Source organism: Phasianus colchicus, chromosome 4 (genome assembly GCF_987193195.1).
Source record: "Phasianus colchicus chromosome 4, bPhaCol1.hap1.1, whole genome shotgun sequence".
NCBI lineage: Eukaryota > Metazoa > Chordata > Aves > Galliformes > Phasianidae > Phasianus > Phasianus colchicus.
In genome coordinates, this window is record NC_143439.1 from 26,113,085 (window position 1) to 26,137,780 (window position 24,696).

A 24,696-nucleotide genomic window follows, 5' to 3' on the forward strand; every position below is an offset into this window, starting at 1 on the left:
ATCAAATTCTATGGGAAACACTCATGCAAACAAACTACCACTGGCAAGAGAACCACCACTGCTTCTCTCCTTGTTATTTATCTTGTTCTCTAAATTTTAGTTAGCTTTAGAGAAAGATCAAAACATAGGGTGCAGAGTAGTTAGATACTTAAATATTCAGGAAATATTATCCAATAACATTAGTAACTGGAGCATAATATTTGTCATACTCCAGTCATCGCTAATACCATTAGAAGCAAGATGAAACAATAGGGAATTTGAGCAAATCCTCACAAAAATTCAGTACTAGACAAAAAGCATGATATAAAATTGTTATTATCCTCGCTTCATAATCACCACCTGCTGCACTCTCTTGAATTAACTTCCCCTATTAAAGGCAACACACCATCCGCTACAGACCCCACTACGAAACCTTCGTGCCTATCACTCTAAGACTCTCAGTATCATGTATGCACAAAACAGGGAGTCTCCTCAGGTTGCAAACTGAATTTAAGTGACAATCAAAAAAGAAAACAAACTTAAACACCAGTGAGATCGTTCTGCTAACGCAAACCCTTACAATTTGCTACTCCAACAAATGCAGTTCAATTGTACTAATTAAAGACAGAAAGTCCTTTCCAGTTCTTGCTTGCAATGAAAGAGGCCCTGCTCATCTAGTAGTGTCTCACAGTGCACAGGCTCTTTCTTCAGCTCTTGAATCTTTCTAGACATGCTGTGAATAGCTCTCTATCTTCATGAACTTGAGGACAGAACAATGACATGGAAGAGGAAGATAAGGCTCCTCTGGAATAGCTCAGATTCTGCCTGTCTAGCCCATAAAGATCTGGGAACATTCTTACTTCCTTTCCCATGGTCATAAACTCTGGATAGAATGTGGAACTTGTGTCAAAGGGGAAGACTGCTTAGCTAATGAGTTATGTTGCTTATCCTTATTTAAGAATTTGTCTGAATCAGATGATTGCTATCAGAAACATCCTCCTCTGTTAAGAACTATGGGGGTGGTTTCATCCTGTAGACATTGCCTGAGATGGGGAAAATCCTAATTTAAGACTTCCTTGACTCCTTTTCTTTGACTCCCATATACAATCTTGGCTCTTGAGCAGTTGTTGCAAGGCCTCTCATACTTTAGTGCTCAAAAGGACCAAATTTGAACTGTATGGTGATATTCCAAATAAGTTGATGAAAAGTTTTAGGCTACAGCAAAATTGAAGGAATGAGATAATTTCCACTGGACATCATAAAAACAGATGAGAAAACAATGTATCATAATAGATAAGTAGAGAGTTAAAACTTCCTCTGACTGATTCCTCTGCTTCTGTTCATGAAACCTTATTTAGCAAGACAGCCCTTTCTTGGGGGTCCTTGGTTGCCACTAGACCACAACAAAATACGAAGAAAAAGCAATTGAACTCACCAAAGTTGATTGTACAAACATTCTCTTCCCTTCTGTTCCTGGGAAAGTAGCTATTAGGGATGGAAGTGTACAGGTCACTACTCCCTTAGGGACACTGAACACTAGCAAGAGAGACTGGTTTTATACTGGCAGTATACTGGCAACATTTAGTATTTGTCTGCATTTGGATAGATTCCAGTCATTGTTCAGTCTTGAATAAGAAAGTACTGGGGCATTGGGTATATAACAAATTTTTATAGTAACTTTCATGAGTATGAGCCTACTTCTGTTGGATTTTAATTTTTTTAATGAATGACAAAGACACACTAACTTATCAAATGTATACAAATGACAATTGCATTCATCATATATTTTCATTTTTCATACAAATCAGCAAATTTGAGAGCATTCAAAGTTTGTATAAACTTAAACTCTACAAAGCTTAATACCACTGGGGAACAGAACATGCCATTTGCAAGGAAACATGGGAAGAAATTCATCAGCTTATGCCACAACATGCTGCATTCACCCAAAACACCCAAACAGTGAACTGGACAAGGGAATTCTGTCTCTTATTGCAGCCTGAGACATTCTGCAATTACATGACTTAGTAGTATTGAGCTCTTGTTCCCAGGAGATGAAGACACTCTAATACAAGTAACATGAGAAAAGGCTTCTCCAGCTATGGTTGTCAGTGAACAGCATTTGACTTTCAAGAACACCAATTCTTGCCCCTGGTGCAGGACTCATTAAAACTTCAGATTGTTGCTATTACAGTAAACACCTGATTGCAAGCATGTTTACTGTAAACTTATGTAAAGAGACGTAGTAACTCCACATTCCAGGGGAGTTAATCTGTTCAATATGACAAAAATTTTGTTCTCTAATGCAATTTGAAAGACAGACATCACAAGTAGTCTTCCATCACTATAAACCATGCAAGTTTCATTCACTTTGCTTAAATTAATACATATCTAGGAAAAAAACTAAGTCTTTCATGCTTTACAGATTTACTGAAATAACTAGAGAATGGTGACATCACAGAATCACAGTATAGCCAGGGTTGGAAGGGACCTCAAGGATGAATCTCCAACCCCCCCCTGCCATGTGCAGGGCCACCGACCTCCCCATTTAATGCTAGACCAGTTAATGCTAGACCAGGCTGCCCAGGGCCCCATCCAATCTGGCCTTGAACACTTCCAGGGACAGGGCATCCACAACCTCTCTGGGCAGCTTGCTTCAGTAATGAGGCGATACTATCACAACACATCTAGTATGACATAGCACAGCACCCTGCCTAAGCAGCCAGCCTATTTGGTCCTTTGGGATTGACAGACAGTTCATATAACTATTTTATCTTATTAAACACAAAAACAAAATGTGCTGAACTGTAAAGGATGTCAAAGCTTATAGATGCTCCACATTGTTTCATAAATGCTGCATTTGATGTGAAACATTTTCCGAAAAAAGTGTACATGTAACACCATTTAAAAATGTCTTACTTGCAGACTGTAAACAACTAAGATGAATACAGTGATGGATGGAAAATTGGTTAATGAAAGAGGTTCATAAAAACTACACCAGAGTACTTGTTTTATTAGTTACATGCAGGCTAAGGTGTTGATTCATATTTTCCCTCACACAGAACTCAGTCTGCTACCCAAAGAGCCTATGAAGCATGTTCTTTCTGATTCCTACAGAAGAAAATACTTTCACATTATCTGTGATAAAAATGAATTCGAGTTTCCATATAGGTAACAAGGAAGGAAACCTCATTCTTTCTAGTGTTTGTTTAGCAGCTAGACTTCAAACATTCTATGAAAAGCAAACAACTCCAGGAAAAGGCAAATTGAAACACAGCAAGCACACTGAACAGATGAAAGGTTCTTAACTGCATCTAAAGATTACATAACAGGTTAACAATGATGGGAACAAAACCCAGGGTCACAAATTCAAGATAAAGAAGGGAACCAAGCTACACAGAGCTCATGACAAGTACTAACTCTTTCACAGTTAATTTCACAGGGTTATTGTTCTTATTTTATATAAAATAGAGTAAGAAATTTCTTCTTTGAATTTTCATGATACCTCAGTACTCAATGCCACACAGTTTCTTCTTTTAATGTCTACATAAAAAACAAATAACAGCTGAAAGCATTGGCATTTGAAGTGAATTATTATTCTAAACTCACTTTCTCATCTGATGCTTTACACTCTAATAAATGATTTTCATCATGACTCAAAACAATTCATCATCCAGAAATATTTTGTCCTGTCTTGGAAAAATAAAGCAAGAGCTCCCTCTGTGCAACTCTGGATGTATTACTTCTCAGTATTCTGTGTTACAGATGTTGGTCTTAGATATTAGAAGTATCACTTAGATATTAGAAGTATTACTGTGCAAGTAAATGACACACAAGAAAGTAAGCAAAATATGCAGAAAATTCTCCTGTAATCGATTTTTTCATTAAAATTAGAGATAATTATAATGTAAGAATGTAAGCATACTAATTCTAAATAAGTTGATAGTAAAGATCCACAAGAGGTAAAAGGCCAAAATTACAGATGACTCAAACCAAGGTTTTGACACACAAACAACTATTCTCATATATAAGATAAATTAAACTACTAAGAGACACCTAAGGAACCTTGTTACTACTGCTGTCTGAGTGCAACAGTAAAATTTTACCATTCTTGGCTGACTTCCTTGCCTCTCTATCCAAAGCATGGGTGTTCAACCTTCTGGCTTGCTTGGGCCATATTTTTTTAAAAACATATTTCTTATTAAAACTTGAAGAAAACAAAAACAAGATCTATGTTTTTGTCAATAAATGCATTAATATCTGGTTCAGTTGAATCATCTGCAATTCTTAGAGTGTTCAAGATGTTTGTCAGATTTTATGATACTTCCCTGTTTCTGTACTTTAAAAAGTTTCTCATGTACTTTGAAAACAGTTGTTTGCAAACATACAAACTGCCAAAATCAATTACACAAATGAGGTATGATGATGAATCCCGAAATCTCTTCTGAAATTCAAAACAGAAAATAAGGCTGCATGTTTCTTGTGTTGTTCAAAAGAGTGTGTTTAGCTAATGTATCAAAAGGCACGAAATTATTTGCCATAACTTGAGTTTCCTGAATGTTAAGATTCATCTTGAACACTGCTATGGTATGAAGCAGCACAGTTAAGCTGATCATTTGCCTTAAAGATGGATGTTTAACTTATTTAAATGAGAGAGGTCAAATTCACCAAAAACTTTAGCACAAATTTTCCTTTGGTTTTGTTTCTCAAACACTAGAATATTTTCTGCATTTTTCTCTAATTTAGCCACCTTACTTTAGAAAAGAAAATTATGTCCCCATAATCAGCTTCCATACTTCTAAGAGACTCCTGGAATTGACAATGCCAGCTCCTTAGATTTAATGAAATTCACAGCTTCGATGATGATTTACATAACATTATCCACTTTAAAAGTTTTTGTGCATAAATTTTCTTGATATAAGATGCAGTTATATTTCATCAAATTTGAGTTACCAGCAGTAATTGCACCATCTTTTATTCATTTTATAAGTCCCTCTTTATTTTTAAACCAACTATTACTGGAGCACCATCAGTAGCAGTATCAGATACTCCGACAAATGTTAAAGAAAATTACTTCAGTGCATTTTTTGCTGCTTCATACAAATGAAGAGATTTAGTTGGGTCTTTCAATGGCAGCAAAGAAGTCATTTCTACAACTACATTACACTCATTATCAATACCACTAATAAAAATGGTAAGTTGAATAACTGTAGCAACAGTACTATCATCTACTACCATAGCCTAACATTCAATCTAGCAGAATTATTCTGCAAGTATCTTTCCATAGGTATTCCTTTCTTCAATTCAGCTACAGTTTGGAGAGAAAAGCTGATTTTACAAAAATTCTTTTCCTAAATGAGGACAAATTATATGGAAAGCATAGCAGATATATTTCTTAATAATCAGTAAATTTTGATTTTTTTGCAATTGGATGTGCTACCACGTAAGTAGCTTCCACTTGAGTTGTAACTTTAAAAAATATTTTGTTGAAATAACAGATTTTCAGTTCTGCTCTTTTGTTGTTGTTGTTTTTTCAAGAAAATCCTTGCACTGAATTTGGCAGCATGCTCTTGCTTGCCTTTTTAAACTGTAATCCTTAAAAGCAGCACAATTTCCTTACAGATTAAGAATAGTATCATGTCTCAACAAAAAATTTACCTGTCCATTTTTCATTGAACTCCATCAACTATTTTTCTTTTTTTTGGGGGTTCTGTTTTTCTGAGATAACATTAGGTAGGTTGAAACAATTTTAGCAATCACTACATTTAACTCAATAAGTGGCACAAGCATATGTAAGCTGTATCACTTGTCAATTTCATTTTAAATTTAATACACCCTGAGGGTGACATGGTTAATGATGCAGACCATTACCATGTTAGCAATGCAAAAGCCATACTTTCTGCACTAAGGCCTCCCTCCCTTCTCCTTAGGGGCTAGACTGATCAGCATTTTGCACAGAGCTATGAAGAGAACACTGAAAACTAGTAGCTCACTGACTTGACAGATTTCTCTCTCATACTCTGAGGAAAGCAAAAACATTCCTTAACTCCAGAATCACTGCTTACCTAGGAGAAATTCTGCCTCAACACCTAAAGTTTCCTAGGATGCAGCACTTTGACCAGGGCATTGTTTTATCAGTTTATGCTATTGAGATATTAACAACATAACCTGTGAAGAGATTCTCCAAGACTAGCCTCAGGACTTTCAGACATAGAATATCCTAAAAAAGGGCTACTTGGGAGTCTTAGAATTTATTTACCCCAAAAGAGATAGTACCAACTTGGATGATCTGATTACAGACTTTCACAACACTTGCATTTTGTAAAGCATATTCCTCTCTTGAAGAATTGACTGTTTGGCTAGATGCCTTTAGAATTAACAAGTGTCATATCCAGACCTTTATGTCAGCAGTTCATCACTGAGGTATGTGTCTTTGGATTATACTATTAAGTAGCTTTATGGAACTGTCCACATCTACACATTCCCACTATAGAACATTGACTCTAAACTGCTCATCTGAAAAACTCACTTCCACTCCTGAGGTTTTTCTGGACAACTAACATACTAAGAGAGCAACAATGAAAAATACTTCTATAGACAATACTGACCACTCTGGAGATGACACAACTAAGAAATTAGATTCCAAATATAGACTTGTAAGGCATGAGGCAGGTAAGACTGCAAGACAGGTGAGCATACAACTGATAAATATGACTAGTATTAGTAATTTGGTGGCAATGTAAGTTCTGATAATTCTGTGCACATTTCTAGGTTGCTTAAGCCCATGTATTTTTACTACCTTTGTAGTACAACTTCACTAAATTTACTCATGATATGATCACAGTTACTTGAGCAGTCAGGTCTAACAAAATAACATTAATCTTTCCAAGAAATTGTAGAAGTACAGGGAAGAACAGCAGATATAGCTGAATCTTCCTTGGCTGCCAGAGGGAGGTAGACCATTGGCAGCTGCTGCATATTAGACAATGTAGCCTTTCACTATAAAATAAAGTATTTTCTTCAAAGTCTAAAACTGTATACCAAGCAATTCAGATAGATAATGAGACTTCATATTGTGCTGATTTGTCTTTACTGAAGGACATCTTAATACTGAACTGTATCTTTTGTTCTTATTTAATATGGGTCAGGCAACAGCAGTGTGAGTTTACATTCATAATTCCTTTCTGAAAGGATAATTTGACATGCTCTCCCTCTTTCATATTGTTGCGTATCCAACTTTAGTTGCAAAGATCATTTACTGTCCTAATGCTTTTCCCCCTTCAAAAGGGTCTACACATGCTATGTCTCATGATGAATATCCATTTGTAAACAAAGTAGTGATTCATTATTACAGCTGAAGGGCACTGTTTTACCTGGATGTAAACTCACCATTTTCTAAGACCTCACAGCTTGACACTTGAAATCCCATGGAGCACTCTGAAAGCTTTGTTGACATGGACTGATGTGCCAAACAATTAACTTCATAACTACATCAACAATTGAAGGTTGGTTTTAGCCAGGGAAAGTTCATCCCTACTGTAAACCTAATAAAGTCAAGGGAGGTAAGCTATGGGTCTGCTTATTACAGACAAGTATTTGACCTCCATTTTTTCTGCTCTGAACTAATTTTATGAGTCTAACTGTACTGCACTAACTGCTCTGCAGAAAACAAATTGAAACAGTTTTGTTGTTTTTATTTAAAAATTAGGACCTACACATTATAATCCTGCTTTCTCAGAATACTTCCTGAAACACTGATCTGTCAACATTGTTAGAGCTCAGATGGAGATAACCACTTCTCAGCTGTTAATTATCCCTCACCTCAGATATGGAGATGGGGTAGCTGCTCACATATGTATTTCTGTTGTCCTTTTGGCTAATACATTGTCTGTCCTAATGCATCTCTACATAATTTGGAAATCAACTGATTAATTCAAGGCATCATTTGAATTCAGGTTGAATCACAATTGTCTGAAGAACAAACATCCATGGAGTTAAAGGACTGTGATCATGACAATCTCCTTATTATCACCTTTGCTATCAATCTCTTGACAGTGTATGTTATATTAACCTCAACCTTTAAAGAAATACCCTGTGCTAACTTAAATTAGTGATTTCAGTTCTTCCCTACAACTCACAATTTAACAATGGTAGTTCAATAGTGAACCTACTGTTTTGTAACAACCGATGTTATTGTACCTGGAAAACAGTACCTGGGAACATCCAGTTTCAAGCTGGAGAATGACAGATGAATAGTTCTTATTTCTGAAGAGAGACAGGTGCTTGGAGCTAGATCATAGAATGGCCTGGGTTGAAAAGAACCACAGTGATCACCCAGTTTCAACCCCCTTGCTATGTACAGGTCACCAACTATCAGACCAGGCTGCCCAGAGCTACATCCAGCCTAGGCTTGAAATGTCTCCAGGAATGGGGCATCCACAATCTCCTTGGGGCAACCTGTTCCAGTGCATCACCACCCTCTGGTGGAAAAAGATGTAAAGATGTAAAGGACTAAGGCATTGTCTTGAAGTTAAACTGTTTCCTCCTCTCTTTGATAGTAATACATGAGAGAAATTCACAAGTCACAAATACTCCAGCTCCAAAAATAACATCTGCTACAGCCTGTCTGTAGTGGGTTTTCATTCCAGTTTTTATCTTTATGATACTAATAATTTCTATAGCTATAGCATTACTTTCCTCTAACAAAAAGATTTTAATTTGAGATTTAGTACAAGCTTTTCAGTTATTTCACAGCAGTTACATCTTTAATGGTACAGTTATTAGGGTTCCTGTGTTAATACTAATCCTTTTCCACTTGTACATAATGTGCTACAAAAGAAGTCTTAGCAAAGTAGTATTCCTGCATATAGAATTCAGGCACACTTATACACAGATAACTGCTTTCATTTGTCATGTTAGTCACACATACTGATGATCTTGCCACTGCAATTTAGTTGCAGGAACAGCAAAAAGCAAAAATGAAGATACTATTCAGTAGTTCAAGGATAATTATCTGTAATAATTTTAGGAATGCTATTAATGCAGTAATTCAGGCACTGTGTAGCTGTAATGAACTTGTCTTAAGACACTAGGTATGTTCAACATGAAATTGCATTCAAGAGAAACAAAAGTTATTAACATGATTCTTCAGAAAGACTATTAGGTGCAACACCATAGAACTGGAGATGGTTATTTATATATCCAAAAAGAGGAATTACCAGGAAGTATAGTGACATACAGCAAGGTCGTGCGTAGATCAACACATGCTTCTAAAGCACAATAAGCTGTAGGGAAGACAAGGTGGCATATTCTTGCATATAATTTAAAGGCATTTCTCCAAAATCTTTCAGAAGATTAAGTTCTTTTATATTGTTCATGATTTCTGAAAAGCAATAACTGTAGGCTGAAGGTAGAGGTAAACCTATTTATTTTCTTTCATAATATAAGAGCAAGGAGCCATTTAAAACTGATAAATAACATGTATGAAGTTAGAAGACTCTATGAAGTGCTCATTTAACACATTGAACTCTCCACAATGAATAACTGTGTTAACAGTTAACAGACAACATTCACATATATCTATTACTAGAAAAACCCAGTAAAGAACTTGACTGCTTCTGCATGCCCAGAGTAAGTCTTAATCTTAAAATAAAGATAGATATGTAGCTCACAGATTAAAGCACATTCTTTTCGTGTACAGTGAGTGACTTGTATTAGCACAGAAACTGAAGTTTCCAGTATAGGATATGCTGTATAACAGCACAAAGATTTGTCTTGCACATTGTTTCTATTTCTAACAAGTTAGAATTACAATGTATTTTTAGTTTGCACTGAGAATACAGAAATACAGTATAGCATATGCCATTTTATAGACACAGCCACACTGAAAACACTGCTAAAGCAAGTTTACCAATAACTAATGAGATTCAGGCAAAGTTCTTTAACAGGCATTTTCAACATCAAAACAGTATTTTGCCTGCCCTGATTACAATGATCCGGAGAACTCATTGTTTCATTCAACAGTCAACACCTCTTTAGTATTCCTATAACAAAAAAAAATTCTTGCAATAGATTTTCCTTCCACATAGCAGCTGGTAAATACATTTATGGCCCGAGTCCCTTACAGCAAAGCTGTCATGAATACAGGAATGCTGCAGTACAGTTAGGGTTGTATCAACAGTCATATTCCAACAAGTGCACATATATTTTTTCTTTGCCTTTTTATAACCTGTTATCCTTGCAGTGATCAGTGACTACTATAAGTTGACCTGACAACCAACATATTGAATATTTCTACTGCTGTGCTCTAAGATAAACATACATTAAATGATAACTACTTCAACAAGCTTCCTTGACAGCTGGCATTCATTGTTTTTAGATTACTTCTAACCTGCAATGCACTATTCACTACTCCTACTAAATAACTTCAAGTTCCACCATTAAACATTGCGACATTCTTCCAAAAGGGACACTGAGCTCCAAAATAAGCTCCAAAATAAGAATTCACCACTGTGAGAGCCTCAATAGCTAGAACTGCAATTGCTCCATTAGAGTAAGAATATAGCAGATAGAAATACTCAATAAGCTTGAAAATATGGATGATACAATAACATTGTTTTAACATAATAACCAGTATCTATTTCATTTTTTTTTGTTGTTGTTTTTTATTTGTTTTATTTTTAGGATTCTTCAAATCTAGGCTCATGCTAATGATATATATCTATAACATCTCCTTTTTTAATTGTGTACTCCTTCCATTTTCACTGATTTTCATAAAGAAAATACCACAGCTCAATTCAATTATTCAGGTACTTTGCATGGCATGATTTGCTTTTGAAACCCAACGTAGTATGTCTATTTTCAGCCTAGTCATAATAAGTCAAAACAAATATCTTCTCTTAAAATTAAGTTTAATTTGACTATAAATACTTACAAACTTCACTTCTACTAATGAAAGTCAGGAGTTACTAATTGAAATTAATGGACCTTTCCAGCATGTATCTGGCATAAGGAAAGCAAGAATCTTGATTCTCAATAAATACTTCTAAACAGCACATCATCCTATTTGAACTGGACCACAAGAGACAGTACACCACTGAAAAACTGCTTAAGTCCAGCAACGCATTTTCTAATTAGTGTTCATCCTGGGCAACGTAAATTGAACATAAACTCACCTTAGCAGCATAAAACATACATTAAAAAATATCCCTTTGCCTGTCTCTTGCACATAAATCATGTAGTGCCACCTCACTTTTGTAACCCTTATCCTCTCAACTACTAAAAACTGCTGGCATCACTAACTCATTTCATATTATGCTATTTCTTTCTGTCCAACCTGTCACTTCCTCATTTTCACCTGCACCTCATGGTTTGAGGGATGCACTTGTAGAAATGCTTCTCTATTTCTTGCCTTATTCAGACTCTGCTATGATGCCAGCTTCCCCCCACCTCCCCCCAAGCACTGCTGCATCATAAATTGTTTCCAACACTTCTATTTATAAGTGCAGAAGACACTCAAACACCATAAGAGTTGTACTGCGTATCCGTAGAACACAGCTTATTTCCAACATAAGTTATGCTGTAAGTTTACTCTCAATTCACAAGACCAACTGACATTTATAAAGGAAAAGCATACACACCAGATCACTGTGGCCGGAACAAGTCTGTCTCACTGAAACGAGCAGAGAATATACTCCACATGTACAGTCTAAACAGAGTACTACACAAAGTACATTCATAAATTCTGAAAAAACCAAGCAGATTTGTATTCTGGAATGTTTGATTTTATATGCTTGATTTTTAGAGCTGCTGCTGATAGCTATACTTGCGTACCTTAAATGGTCTAATACAAAAACAGGTATATAAGTTTTATTTTTCTCCTTGAAATAAGTTTAAACGGGAAATTAGACTACACTGGTGGATGGCTAGATTGATATGAAGCAAATAATGAAACTGATGACAACATCAGTAGGGATTTAAAGTACAACTAATGAAAAAACCACCATGGTCTCCCATAAATCTTAACAAGTTTGTTGACCGAGTAAGAAATCAAACTAAATTCCTAAAGCCAAGGAAATCCTTGTGTAGCTGTTATTTCTCTCATGCTGATGAATGTTCACTTGAAAAACAAACAGTCTGAATGTACAGGTGATACAAAGTTAGATTCACATGTGACTGCATGCAAAGAGATTTTTCCCAAATTTGTGTTTTGTTAGTACACCAGCCTTTGCTTTTAGTCCACATCTTCTAGACCAGCTAGAGTCTTAGAACTATTTCTATGTAGTATCTGACAGTTTAATTAATGGTTTGCTTAGTCCTTATTCAGTCATTAATGTAGGTGTTAACTGAGACCAACTCAAGCAGTAATCCCATGGTACCTTGGCAGACCCCTCTCCTCACATAATTAACCCTATCTTTAGTTTGGAAGATACAGCTGATGAAAAGGAGGCTGCCCACCCACTTAGCTGTGTTAACCATAGGGAGCATATTACACCAGTTACAGAAAAATCACTGACTTCATTACTTGCTGCAAGCATATCATGTTGACAAGGTATTAGAGGAGAATTTGAAATCTTTTAGTTCTCTACACCCGAGACAACTCTGAGAACAGACAATTAACAGAATCAGATCCCTACCTTCTGAAGAGCAGCAGTGTTGAATTACCTGAGATATGAATTCTGAGTTAAAAAGGAAAAAAATTCAAGTTCCAGAGGGAAGCAAGCTATTTTTCTTTTAATGCTCCCAAACAAGAACATAAAAGTCACTGAAAGTGACTTACGAGAAGTCAGCTTTCTCTGCACCTATAAAGGTAAAGTAGCTGAACTAGCACACTTCTACAGATTAAGGACTCTCAGGATATTTTTCTCCCCCAGATAATCACACAGGTGATGTTCTCATCTATATGCAATCATTGATTAATTCCCACCCCCCCTCCCAGTGGTTTGTTTCTCTTCCTATAGTCTGTCATTTGTTGTTGACATAATTTTCTTTTCTGGTAAATCAGCCTCCAGATGATAAAAGCAAGATCACTCACCCTTCAAAAAAAAGAAAGTTATAAATAAGACTTCGTTTTATTTATGCAGTTCTTCATTTCTTCCACACCAATTCTACTTAACAGTAGCAAACAATATTTTCTTAGAAAAATGTTTTGTACACCAGAGTACAGCACTCACCCTTTTAGTCACCATTTTACACAGCTTCTCTTCCCCTTGGACTTACAATCATACTATTGGAGATAGGTAGGAGAACAGGCACAGTTAACTGCTTTTTTAACTGCTTTTTCCTTAGTCTGAGATGGGCCAGCCTACAGTCTACTATACAAAATTCTAATCATTTATGAAGTCTACATGAGGGAACTCAAAGCAGAGGTTGAAACAGTAAAAAACATTCAAAACACCCAAAGGCAAAAAAATATATATAATTCTTTGTATTGCAATATTACCAGCTATTAAACTGAGGAAATGTATCCAAAAAGCAAGGTTTAAGCTTACCAGTACTCTTATCAATCAACTTTACACCATGTTATGCACTGCCAAATAACTTTGCTGCCAAAGAACATTTTCTCCACAAACCATGAGAAACTTTATTGCACAGAAGCTCATCTCTTACTGCCAAAGCAATCAAATCAGCAGCCCTATATTGTTAGTCCTCTGCCAGCACCTCTTAAAAATAGTATTACAGTATACAGAAGGGGAAAAAGATAGGACCTGAAGCATATGCAAAACAGAATTTGAAATTCAGTTAAGTGACATGAAGAATCTTGCACAGAATTCAAAAATAGCCATAGAAACATAGCTGACAAGCAATGTGGATCTCAAATCATAGAAATGCATAGACCATAAGAGACCTCTGGCATTCACCTAGTCCAACCTGCTCCAAGCAAAGCCAAACTGCAAGTGAGAGCTGTTCCCCAGCATCTTCCATTCTTGGAGAATATTCCTGATGATGTTTCACATACACCCTGGTCAACTCATTTATGTGCTTGCTTTTCATGATTTTTTCTAATACAGTCAAAATTTTCCCTGCTGAGCACACAGTTGTCCCTTCCCCTTTTGCTGTGCAGCTCTCTAAGGAGCCACTGCTTCCTTAACAAGTTCTCCTCACCTTAAGTGAAAACAGCAATTGAAGCTGTGTATAAAGTCTTTGTAAAAAGCAGCACCTTTGCAAGCCCAATTTTCTGTTTGAGTTTTCTCAATGCTGCAAAATACCCTAAACAAATACTCCACAACCATCCACTCTGACATCTAGCAAGCCATCTAGTTTTTGAGGGGGACATTTTTTCTTTCCTTCTGCTTCCTACTACTACTTGCCCTTAAGAGGAAAATAACTCTGGTTGGTCTTTCTCCTGATTCCAAAGCTCTTTTCAGCCTTCAGACAAGGAATAACATGAAAACCTCAGCTGCAGCCTTGATAGGCTGCTTTCTTCTAGCCAGGAAAAAAAAGAACTGTTTCACTCTCCATAAAGAAAGTAAGAAGTTATTTTAGACCTAAAGCTCTTCACCATATTTCAATTCTGTCTCTAGCTTTTATCAAACTCATTCTTCCCTTTCACAATTGACTCGTGGTTCGAGAGTTAAACAGCAAGCGTATGGTTTTTGAATGAGGACTTGCACAGCTTCATCAAGGAGCTCTACACCACTTTTGAGCACAATGAAACAGTGAGTACTTCAGAAAATGAAAGCAGAAATAAAGATCATAAGAAGCAACATTCACATTACTTTCATGAGTTAATTTGACTTCTGTTATTGTATTCTTACCTAACTTGCTGATGGGGTGAAAGTAAAAATAATAAATAAATGTATGAAGACATCTAGTTTAATTTAAATGACTGTTCGAGAACCTATGAACTGTATCAGATTTAATCAGATTACTGATGGAGAAGAGCATAATCTTTCTTCCAACACAACAGCTGTTGAGAAGTTGCCATAATAACAGTTACTTTTAATTAAGTGAATAACATCAAAGCCTTATTAACTTCATATCAACAATGCAGCTTTGATTCAGAAGTTACTAAAAAGATGATCCCCAATTTTTTTTTTTTGTTAAGACCAGTTTGTGAACAGCAATGATTTCAATCCTAAAGTCAGTTTGTGGGTTTTTTTCCTCTCCTGAACTTGGAAAAGTGTAAATAACAGAAAACACTCTCCCAAAGTCAAGAAATGCTACCTATGCTTTGACAAATGCTTCTAAAATATACTTAAAGTACTGTACACACAAAAAAAGAATTGGAAAATACCTACCCTGATACTAGAGATATTGCTAGTTAAAAAGTTTCAATATATATAAAGCTAGTATATTTCACTAAAAGGGTTGCTTTGGTAATTTTGAAGATCCAGAAGAGTAAGCAGAAAAACTTCAGTTTATCTTTTGCTCTTCCTGTTTCTCTCTGTAATTGAATAATGGCTTCATATTTATTCATTCCTTGTTTTCTGAGCGCATGATTAGTTTGTGAGAAAAATTAGAGATCACTGTTCTTCCTTTTAAGTATCAAATTTTAAGGATATTTAAAATGGAGTGCTACACATACACAGACATTAGATGAATGCTTGCAGCAAGGTATTAGGAATCGCATTACAGGCATGACAGAGGAAAAAAACAGATACACATACTGCTATCATTTCTGTAAAAGCCCTTGTTTGTCCTGTAAAGCAGCAAAACTGCTTCCAGTAAGTTCTTTACAGCATCAGGCAAAGTTTTACAGGGAACAGCAATAATCACATCATAACAATCATGAAGATCAACACAATGGAAAAGTGACACAAGAGGTGTAACAGCAGAGGAGCTAGCACAATGGAAAGGGAAGGAAAAAAGGTCTACTCACCTCTCACTGAAGATCTAGGCTCACAAGGAAACTCCACAAAAAGAAAAAAAAAACCTCCAGAAAGAGACCTTTCCAGAATAGGGATCAGCCCTTAAATGGGGTCTAAGAGAGGTGCAGCCAGGCTCCACCCCTTTTAGTCACACAGCTAAATTGCCTTCACCTGTGCTCCCAGGGCTAACCGGGTCCTTTCCCCAGGTGCTCAATCAGTGTTTGGGCCGTGACTCAACAGTTACCATACACACATAGAGAAAGAAAAGTTGAAACACCCAGTTGGTGATAAGGATCTCTGCCTGCAGAGCATACCACCTCAAGAAGTAACCTTCCTCCAGAAGACATTCTCCTTTCAGCGGATAACCTGTAAATAAAAAAGCCCCAGGGGAGGCGTACCCTTGGATCACTTATTCTGGTCATGTGGGAAGCACAGGTAAATTGTTTGCACCTGTGCTTCTTGGGCCAGCCTCCCACCAGATGTTCAATCAACAGCTCAGGCCATGATCTGTTTCCCCTACAGCTCTCACTGCACTTTTTACTACAATCTTTACTTGCTTAGTTCTGTTTTTAAAGCTTTCAGGGTCTTATAAAACTATGTAAGTTTTTAAACAAATATTTGTCATGTTTTAAAGATAGCAATCAAATACAACAGATAAATCTGAAGATGGCAAGCTCTTCGTCCTGTGATCGTCCCCTGTGATTGTCCTATCTCATCTTTCTTTGTGATGTTACTTTTAGAAGTAAATATCCACACTAAGAGAATATGCCTCAGAGCCCTATGTGTATACACGCAATGCAAGAAAACTACAAAGAACTTTTCTACCTCTCACCAAGCACCAATTTTCTCTTTTTCCTACTGTCTGTTTTAGCATGTAGATAGCCTAGGGGCACTGCTGGACTTTTCCTTAAATACCTTCAAGGTTTTACTCTTTGAATAAACTACTGCAAGTTTTAAACATTGTCTTTTCTCCTCCAGGCAAATACAGTAACTTTTACTTTATTTGGCAAGAGCCAGTATCTGTCAACAACAACAAAATTCTGCTGGCACCAAACAGTATCTTGAGATGCAGTAGTTATGAGTGCTGTTCTTAAGCTGCTGGGTAGATTGTCTGTATGTATTCTAAGAATATCCAGCTTCAATGAAAACTGTTCATATCCTAAGGCAGTTCCACACTGCTGTCAAACTTCTCCAAACGATTGTCTAAATGAAGTTAAACTATGACAATAATTATGGTATTGTGAATGGGCAGATGCACCTTTGCTGATGGACCTGACTACCTGAAAGAAACCAGAGGATTTAAGTGGGTATGGAATGACAGCCTTGGAGGAATTTATAATTTTCAAAACAAATTTATAAAATAATTTGCTGGCTTTTTTAAAATGAAATTTTCAAACATTTTATTTCTGAATTTAGGCAGGGTCTTGGTCCATTGTTCTCTGATATTTCTCTGTTGTTCATGAACTGTAAAACATATTTTGTTTCTTTGGGCAAAATATTTTGGAAAAAAAAACATTCAGGAAAGAGACTGGATAGTGCTTTTTATGGTTATAGAGCTTTGAAACTCTACAACTCATACACTATGCTGAACATTTCTGAAGGCATCCACATATTTTCAGATCTTTATTTTTCTCAAGTCCTACTTTCTAACATATACACACAAAAAAAATAATAGTATGCCTTTCTGACCATTGGAGTTACGAGAGTTTGGAGTGTTCATCTTCTGCATCTTTCTGTTCTCTCATGAGTTCCATTCAGAGAAATTGATGTTAGTATGGCTTAAAATTACATTCAGTTTAAATTAGTCTATTTTTGCCATATAATAATATCCCTTACCACCATCTTTTATTTTCAAAGCTTTGTTAATTGCAAATTTAACAAATGTATTTAAGCTGTGTATTGTTGTTCTGAAGATAATACATTAATCCAAGGGAGAAAATGCACATAAAACAGAGTTCGAGCATTTGGATGCTGGGAGCTCTACTCTTGCAAACCAATCAGATACATTTCATATCAAATGTCCTGCAACACAAACTAGTACAGCGAGGCAGGGAATCAGTGCTCGTGCACAAGGTCTGAAAAATGGAAACAAACAAATAAAAGCATGTATATGCTTATCATAATTCTGGGGAAAACTGTCAGACTGGTATCTCTTAGTGTGCTGCCGTCACTTTTCTGTTTCAAATGCATTCCTAAACACTTTTCATAAAGTCCCAAATCTTTATCATTGGACACTTCAATATGAAGCTCACCAACAATGTTTTACACAAATCTTGAGTTCAACTTCTAGTGAAAACAAAGTGCACACAGAATTTGGATTATTGCAGGTTCTCTAATTGAAATTCACTTGTGTATGTGAGCCAGGAAGGGGTAGAACCTTATTAAATGGTTAGCATTGGAATGTCTAATTGGAAATTAGATGTGGAATTAAAAGCCCAACCTGCTGTAACACATCGCAGAAGCTGTTTGCAGAAAAATATCCAGTTATAAATTCCCTGATCACAAAATACAGTTTATTTGATAAGCAAATAAGTTTACTTGCTTATTTGCTTATCAAACAACAGGAACTGTTACATATAGCAGCAGAGTAAAGTTATTTAGTAACACATCTGAATTCACATTTTTATTTCAGCAAACTTAATTAACCATACTTAGTCATGTCCTTTAAGGGTAAAAGCGGTCATCCTTTCAGGAACTGCACAGATTGTATTCAAGGCCTGAGCATTGATAGAAGACTGGTTATGGTCTGTTTATGCAAGAAACAATCATCACCGAGACACTTGTGAATGCCTTATGAGGTGCATGTTAGGAAAAGGCATGCAGTGCTCTACCTTCAATCCTAAGGACCCTGAGTATTTGTTAAGCTCGTGGAATTTATTATATCCATTCTTACCTAAAGGGCAGCAGGAAAAAGAACATTTTCTATGTGTAAACAGTCTAGAACTGGCTGCAAGCCTGTTAAATACTGGCTCAATTCGAGCTAAAATTAGCTTCCCATTGTGCATTAAGTTAGTCCTACAAAAAGATGTGCTTGCAAGGCTGTTTTAGGGAACAACAGGAAGCCTGCGGTCTCTATGCAGGTATTTGAAGCCATTAGAAGCACATTTTTAAGAGCAAAAACAAATAAGGCATTTCCCTTTATGACCGTAAGCTGGTTTCCCCCATGTTATATTGATCATGGATTTAATTTGGTGTTTGTACACCGGTTGAGGGGCAGAGGGAGATTTCTGGAAAGAATGAGAGTAGAAAACTTCCTTGAGGCAGAAAACCTCAGGGGTGTCAGAATGTTCTCATGTCAGTTACAAAGACAGGTCTGACACGTGCAGCCAGACTGGCTACACGTGATAGATGTCAAAGCAGGCTGGTGACACGTGTTGAGAAGGCAGGGAGTGGTGGGCAAGATGCTCTTGTATGTGCTGGAGATCCTTGACTGCTCTGTAGGTCTGAGAAGGCAAAACCCTGTTTTCCCTGCCGAGTTTGTGCTGCGTGACTATTGTTTAAATAGTACTGGAACTACTATCAAATTCACGCATCAAAGCATGTGCAAGCATTCAATGCAATGGATGGCGAGCTTGGGAATGCCGTGGTTACGGACTTCCCAGACGTGACTATCGTGTGTACTTTTGTCTTTTTAGCGATGAAGTAACCGTTCTCTCGGGGATAAGACTCAGGATCCCTCACCCGCTCCCCGCAGCACTTACGCTCCAGACCGCTCACAGCTCCATTGCCCATCTCTGGTCACGCTCCACCGCCTCAACGCCCGTCTTGCAGTGAATGCACCGCCCAGCCCCGCTGCCCATCACAGCGACCGGCACCGCCCTCCCCAGCCCCTCCGGGCGGCGGCGCTTCCGCTCGGCGCAGCGCAATGGCCGCGGCCGCCTTCTGCTCACCGTGCTCCGCGCTGCGGCCGGGCCTGGCCCCGCTGTGCCGGTGGCGGGCCCTGCCTCGCCTCGCGTCCCGCCGCGCCGGCAGCGTCCCCCGGAGCGCCGCCAGGTACGGCACGCCGCCTTCCTCCTCCTCGTCCTCCCCGCTCCTCCTCCTCGCGCTGTCTGAAGGGCCCTGCCCTGCCGGTGCTCGTGTTCCCGGGCGGGCCGGGCGCGGATGGGGCTCAATTTTGGGCAGCGTCGGTATTTCTGGATGACCGCGCGCTGCTGCTGCGCTCACCTGCCGGGAGCTGCTGCTTTCGGGCACGCGTACCAGCGCGTGCTCGCATCGGCTCAGCGTTAGGGATGCTTTCGTTGGGAAATAAAGCGTGGAGCAGGCTGGGGAAGATCCTGTTGTGACAGCTCCTGCTTTCAGGCTTGTCGTGTAGACGCGGGTGTAGGACGCGGATGTAAGTTAGCAGCTTACCGTTGCGTGATGCCCGCACGTCGCAACCGAGGAGGATGCAGAACCGTGGATGCGGTGGGGTGGAGGGCACAGTGACGGTGCTGGCTGCTGTCCCACCGCTCAGGGGCTACACGGGGTTGTTTTCAACGGGGATATGTTGATTGCAGTGCCTGCACTGGCTTGCTGCACTGCAATCTTCCTCTGCACCTGATGCCTTACTAATCGCTGTAGTTCTGGAGTCCCGTCCCTGTTCAAGGAGTTAAATGAGATTTTAAGCCTGTGAAGCATCGGCACAGAATCACAGAACCGTTATGATTGGAAAAGACCTCTAAGTCCAACCGTCAGCCCATCCTCACCATGCCTACTAACCATATCCCTCAGCATCGCAACTCTAGGTTTTTGAATGCCCCCTGGGACTGTGGCCACACCACTTTCCTGGGCAGCCTAAGCCAATCCACCACTGCTCTTTCTAAGAGTAAAATTATTTCAAATGTCCAACCTGACATTCTCACCATATGTTGAGGAATTGCCTTTTTTCTTGTTTAGCTGTGCTCCTAAACATATACAGGTGTGAGCTATTATGTGGCAAGTTGTTAATTGGAAGTTATTGCACTCTTGTCCCATAGTTTCTTATAATAGAGGCAATATAGATTGCAAAACTTTGTTCTGCATGTTCTGTAAGTACAGCCTTGTTTTCTCCAAAGAATATGGCATAGACAAGAGAGAAACCAAACACTGGTCGGGCTTGTACAGGTGGGAAGTCATTCCAGTCTTAATCTGAACCAGGAGGTTTTATTACTTTTGCAAGCTACCTTCCAAAATGATTGTACAACTTTTTCTTTTTTTCCCAGAGTGATTTTTATTAGGAGCTGGAAACGTATTTCTGTTAGACAAAACACAGTGCACATTTCCACATACTCTGAATTTGTACATTTGTCTTAGAACTCTAGACAAAATTCTGAACCTGCTAGAAATTAATAATAATGATGAGAAATAATAAATTCTGCTGCCTTCCTAGAAAGCAGAGGCAAAATGCCAGCACAGGTTCTTCTCGTATGTGTTGTGTCAGGCAAAGTTCAAGTAACAGATATCAAAGTAATTGAGCACAAGATGTAAAAATAAATTTAATTGCTAGAATTAATTGCTTGTTGAAATCTTTCCTAAGAATAGTATGTTGGCTTGCTGTCACGATAATCAGATGAGATAATCTATTGTCAATAGAGCTAATCTTAGGGCATCTCTCAGTGGTCCTCATTTGACGCAGCTGTTTAAGTGCTGGTAGAGATCAGGGTTTGTGTAACTGAAATACATATGGTTAATGATAAACACGAGGTGGTCTTTTCTGTTGTATTTAACAGCAGAATGGTAGTGCGTGAACTGCTGTATCTGTGTACAAGAACATAATCTTTGTATTCTAAGTAACGTAATATTTATTGTATGCTTGTTTGTTTGTTGCCATTAGATTTGTAAAGATTTAGATACTGGCTGAGATGAGGCCAGACTCCTGGGTGCTTGGCCACTGAGGTGGTCCTCAGGGAAGGCTGACAAAAAGGTCACATGTGCTGCCTGCGATGGTTCTCGAGGTAGCCATATTGACAAGTTGGGTATAGTCATGCAATTTTCTAATAGAAGGTCAAGCTGGTGGGTATGTGGGGCCCTTCTAATTGCTTATGACTCGTGACAACTGGAACACTGGCTTGCTGAAGCTGTATAGAACTACTGTGCTGTGGTAAAAAAAAAAAAAAAAAAAAAAAAAAAGCTGAATGAATGGCTTTGTACTGAGGTTGGCTCTTCCCTTCCTTTGCGGAGAGAAGAATGCTTTACTTGACAAACTTATTATCTGTATCTCCCTGAGCTGCTCCATTTTCCAAGGATTTGTCTCACTTGCTCCATGGTTCATGGTCAATCTCCAAAGTGCTGGCTTGGTATTTCAGCCAAGTATTCCTTTTCTTTATACTTTATTTTCACTGTGATACTCTCTGAGACTGGGGGTTGCTCTCCTGGCTGTTTGCTGTAAATGTGTCTGCTCATTAGCATCTCACTCCCAAGCACCTCAAAGTTAGGAGTATAAAAAAATAGAGCTACTCTTTGAGTTGATACTTCATTTTGTGTCTTCTGAGTGTCTCTGTTGTAACATCAAAAAGGGATGGCTCACAGACAGTCGGACTGTTGTGCACCTTAGTGCAAAGACTTTTTTGTTGCTTGTTCGTTTCTGCATGTGTGAACTAACGTGGCACTGGCTTGGTACCTGGGGTGCCCCCGAATGAGTTTCCGTTCAAGTTTTTCTCCTTTGTAACTTATTGTCACTTAGGCTTGTGAGAGTTGCTCAATGCTATCTTCAGGAAGATCCAAGCATGGGGGAACCTGTCAGCAGGCTCTGATAAGAGTATGTTCATTGTATCCTTGCTTATAGGATGCGAGAGAGTGTTTTCTATTTGTGTGCATGCATGGTTGTGAGTTGGTTTTTTTTTTGGCTGGTTGGTTGTTGGGTTTTTTTTTGTTTTTGATTTTTTAGCACTGTAGTTCTCTTCATTTGCTTTGGATTTTTTGATATTTTGATGGCAGAGGGGATGGAGTGTGATGGGGTGAATAGAGTCCAATTTCAGTGTGGCAGATCTTTGAGACCTACTCAATGGGTATGTGGTTATATCTTTAAGAGAGAGGCATACACTTAAAATCAGTTCCCCAAAGTTGAGGAAAATGAATACTTTGGCCATGCATTTAGAGCAAGAATAGCATAAGCAGCTTTTGTGTGTGGATTGAAAATCTTTTTTTGGCACCAGAAGATTGTTAGCTCTTTCTATCCTTAAATATTTATGCCATTGCTACATTGTACTAACTACAATAACTAAGCACTATTTGGCCTAAGAAGTACATGGAAACAAATGTCTTGTGCCAATGCCATACATGGCCTAAACATAACAAATGGCAAGGAGAGAAATGGGAAATGAGAAAGTACAGAGCAGGCCATTAGGAAAAGAATAAAAATACATGTATTGCTTTAAAAACAAAGAATTAAAGTTAAGCAGCGCCAAAGATAACCTTGGAGGTATCTAAAGCTGGAGTGAAATTGAGGTTAACAATGTGCTCATTTATTGTGTTGTATGATTCTCATTTTATTGCTCCAAAGTTATGTTATTTGAAGAGGGTGAGCAGTAGGAGAAATTCAGGAGTTGGGTACTCTTAGTTCTGGTCTAGAACTGTGTGGTTTTGGATACTTTGTTTTTTCCTGTGCAGCAAAGTCCTCATAGAACTGCTCTGTGATAATTAATACAAGCGTAGCCTGGATTTCTTCATCCGTCAGTCAGATATACTTGTATAAATGAATTGTACTTGTATACTTGTATAAATGAAGCCACAGTTTGGGATTTGGGTACTTTTGAGGATTTCTTCCTGCTCCAATCTCCTTCTTGCGTACCTTCCTGCTTTTGTTTCCCACCCAACAAAGTCCGTGTTTAACGTCTGTATTACATGATACAGCAATGGCAGTATCGTAGCATTTGAAAGCCATGTGTGCTAGAGGCTTTTCACTTATTGCAGATTGATGGGGTGAATGGGGTTTCCACATCCCTGCTTGGGGTCTTGATGATAGCAATGAGAGAGAGGAAAAGGGGGTGGGTGGCAGGTGCTGAGGCAAGCACAAGGCACAAGGCTCTTTCTTCACCTTCCCTCTGTCTTTCATGCAGGAAGCTGCATGAGTATTTTTTGAGTAGTATTGGAATTACTATCAAATTCGTGCATCAGAGTATGTGCAAGTATTTAATACAGTAGATGGAGTGCTCAGAAGTGCCGTGGTTATGGACTGTCCAGATGTGACCATTGTGTGTACTTTTGTCTTTTTAGTGATGAAGCAGCCATTATCTCAGGGACAAAGCTCGCTAAACAAGTCTTGAAGGAAGTTCAAAGGGATGTGGAATCGTGGATATCCTGTGGGAACAAGAGACCTCATCTCACTGTCATATTAGTAGGAGACAACCCAGCTAGTCATATCTATGTCAGAAATAAGGTAAAAGCAGCTGCAGCTGTAGGTATGTACTAGGTAATATAAGTGTTCCTTTGGTGAGCACAGGACGCTGTTCTTTAAAAAATTCTAAAAGTGGGAAAGAGAACCCCTTTGGATCTTCAGCTCATGTCACACCTTTTTCCTCACCTCTGATTTACCTAAGGTGAAAAAGTTGCAATGATATACAAAAGAAGTAACTCTTATGTCATGTGCATGGTAGGCATAAATGTAATGGTGCACCTTAAAATGTTACTGGGAGGTAGTTTGCATTGTTACTTTTAGAAACTGCAAATGAAAGGTGAGTGCTGGGGATTAACGTTTTGTTTCATAACATCACATTTACCTTCGTCTGTATGTGTTGCATCTCATGCAATTTCTGGCTTGTTGGATGCTGTAGGTCTGCAGTAAAGCCAGGCAATCTCATCCAAAACCAGAGTTTCACAGTTGTATAGGTAAAGGGCAGAGATTCAGATATAAATCAAATAGTAAAGCTGAGGGACTGATTACCTGGTCTGAATCACCTCAGAATGGAAGAGCATCACAGTTTAATCAGAAAGCATTCTGTTGCTTTTGATGGAG

General features: G+C 38.2%; 2 protein-coding genes across 7 annotated transcripts in view; one reads left to right on the forward strand and one right to left on the reverse strand.

Annotated features, from left to right (window-relative positions):
• VEGFC (vascular endothelial growth factor C) overlaps positions 1-19,806 on the reverse strand; it is a 201,617-nt gene extending 181,811 nt beyond the window's left edge. The window contains exon 1 of one of the 3 annotated variants that reach the window (XM_090138941.1): positions 19,676-19,806. The gene's annotated coding sequence lies outside the window, so the exon portion shown is untranslated. Of the gene's footprint in view, positions 1-19,486; positions 19,589-19,675 lie in introns of those variants that run through there. The other 2 variants (XM_090138943.1, XM_090138942.1) reach the window with 2 other exon arrangements.
• LOC116231077 (epigen) overlaps positions 19,643-24,696 on the forward strand; it is a 58,072-nt gene continuing 53,018 nt past the window's right edge. For 3 of the 4 annotated variants that reach the window (XM_090138946.1, XM_090138947.1, XM_031596627.2), the window contains exons 1-2: positions 19,643-19,778; positions 23,958-24,142. In XM_090138946.1, the coding sequence (XP_089995072.1) occupies positions 19,651-19,778; positions 23,958-24,142 (313 nt within the window). In that variant the 5' untranslated portion in view covers positions 19,643-19,650. Of the gene's footprint in view, positions 19,779-23,957; positions 24,143-24,696 lie in introns of those variants that run through there. The other variant, XM_090138944.1, reaches the window with a different exon arrangement.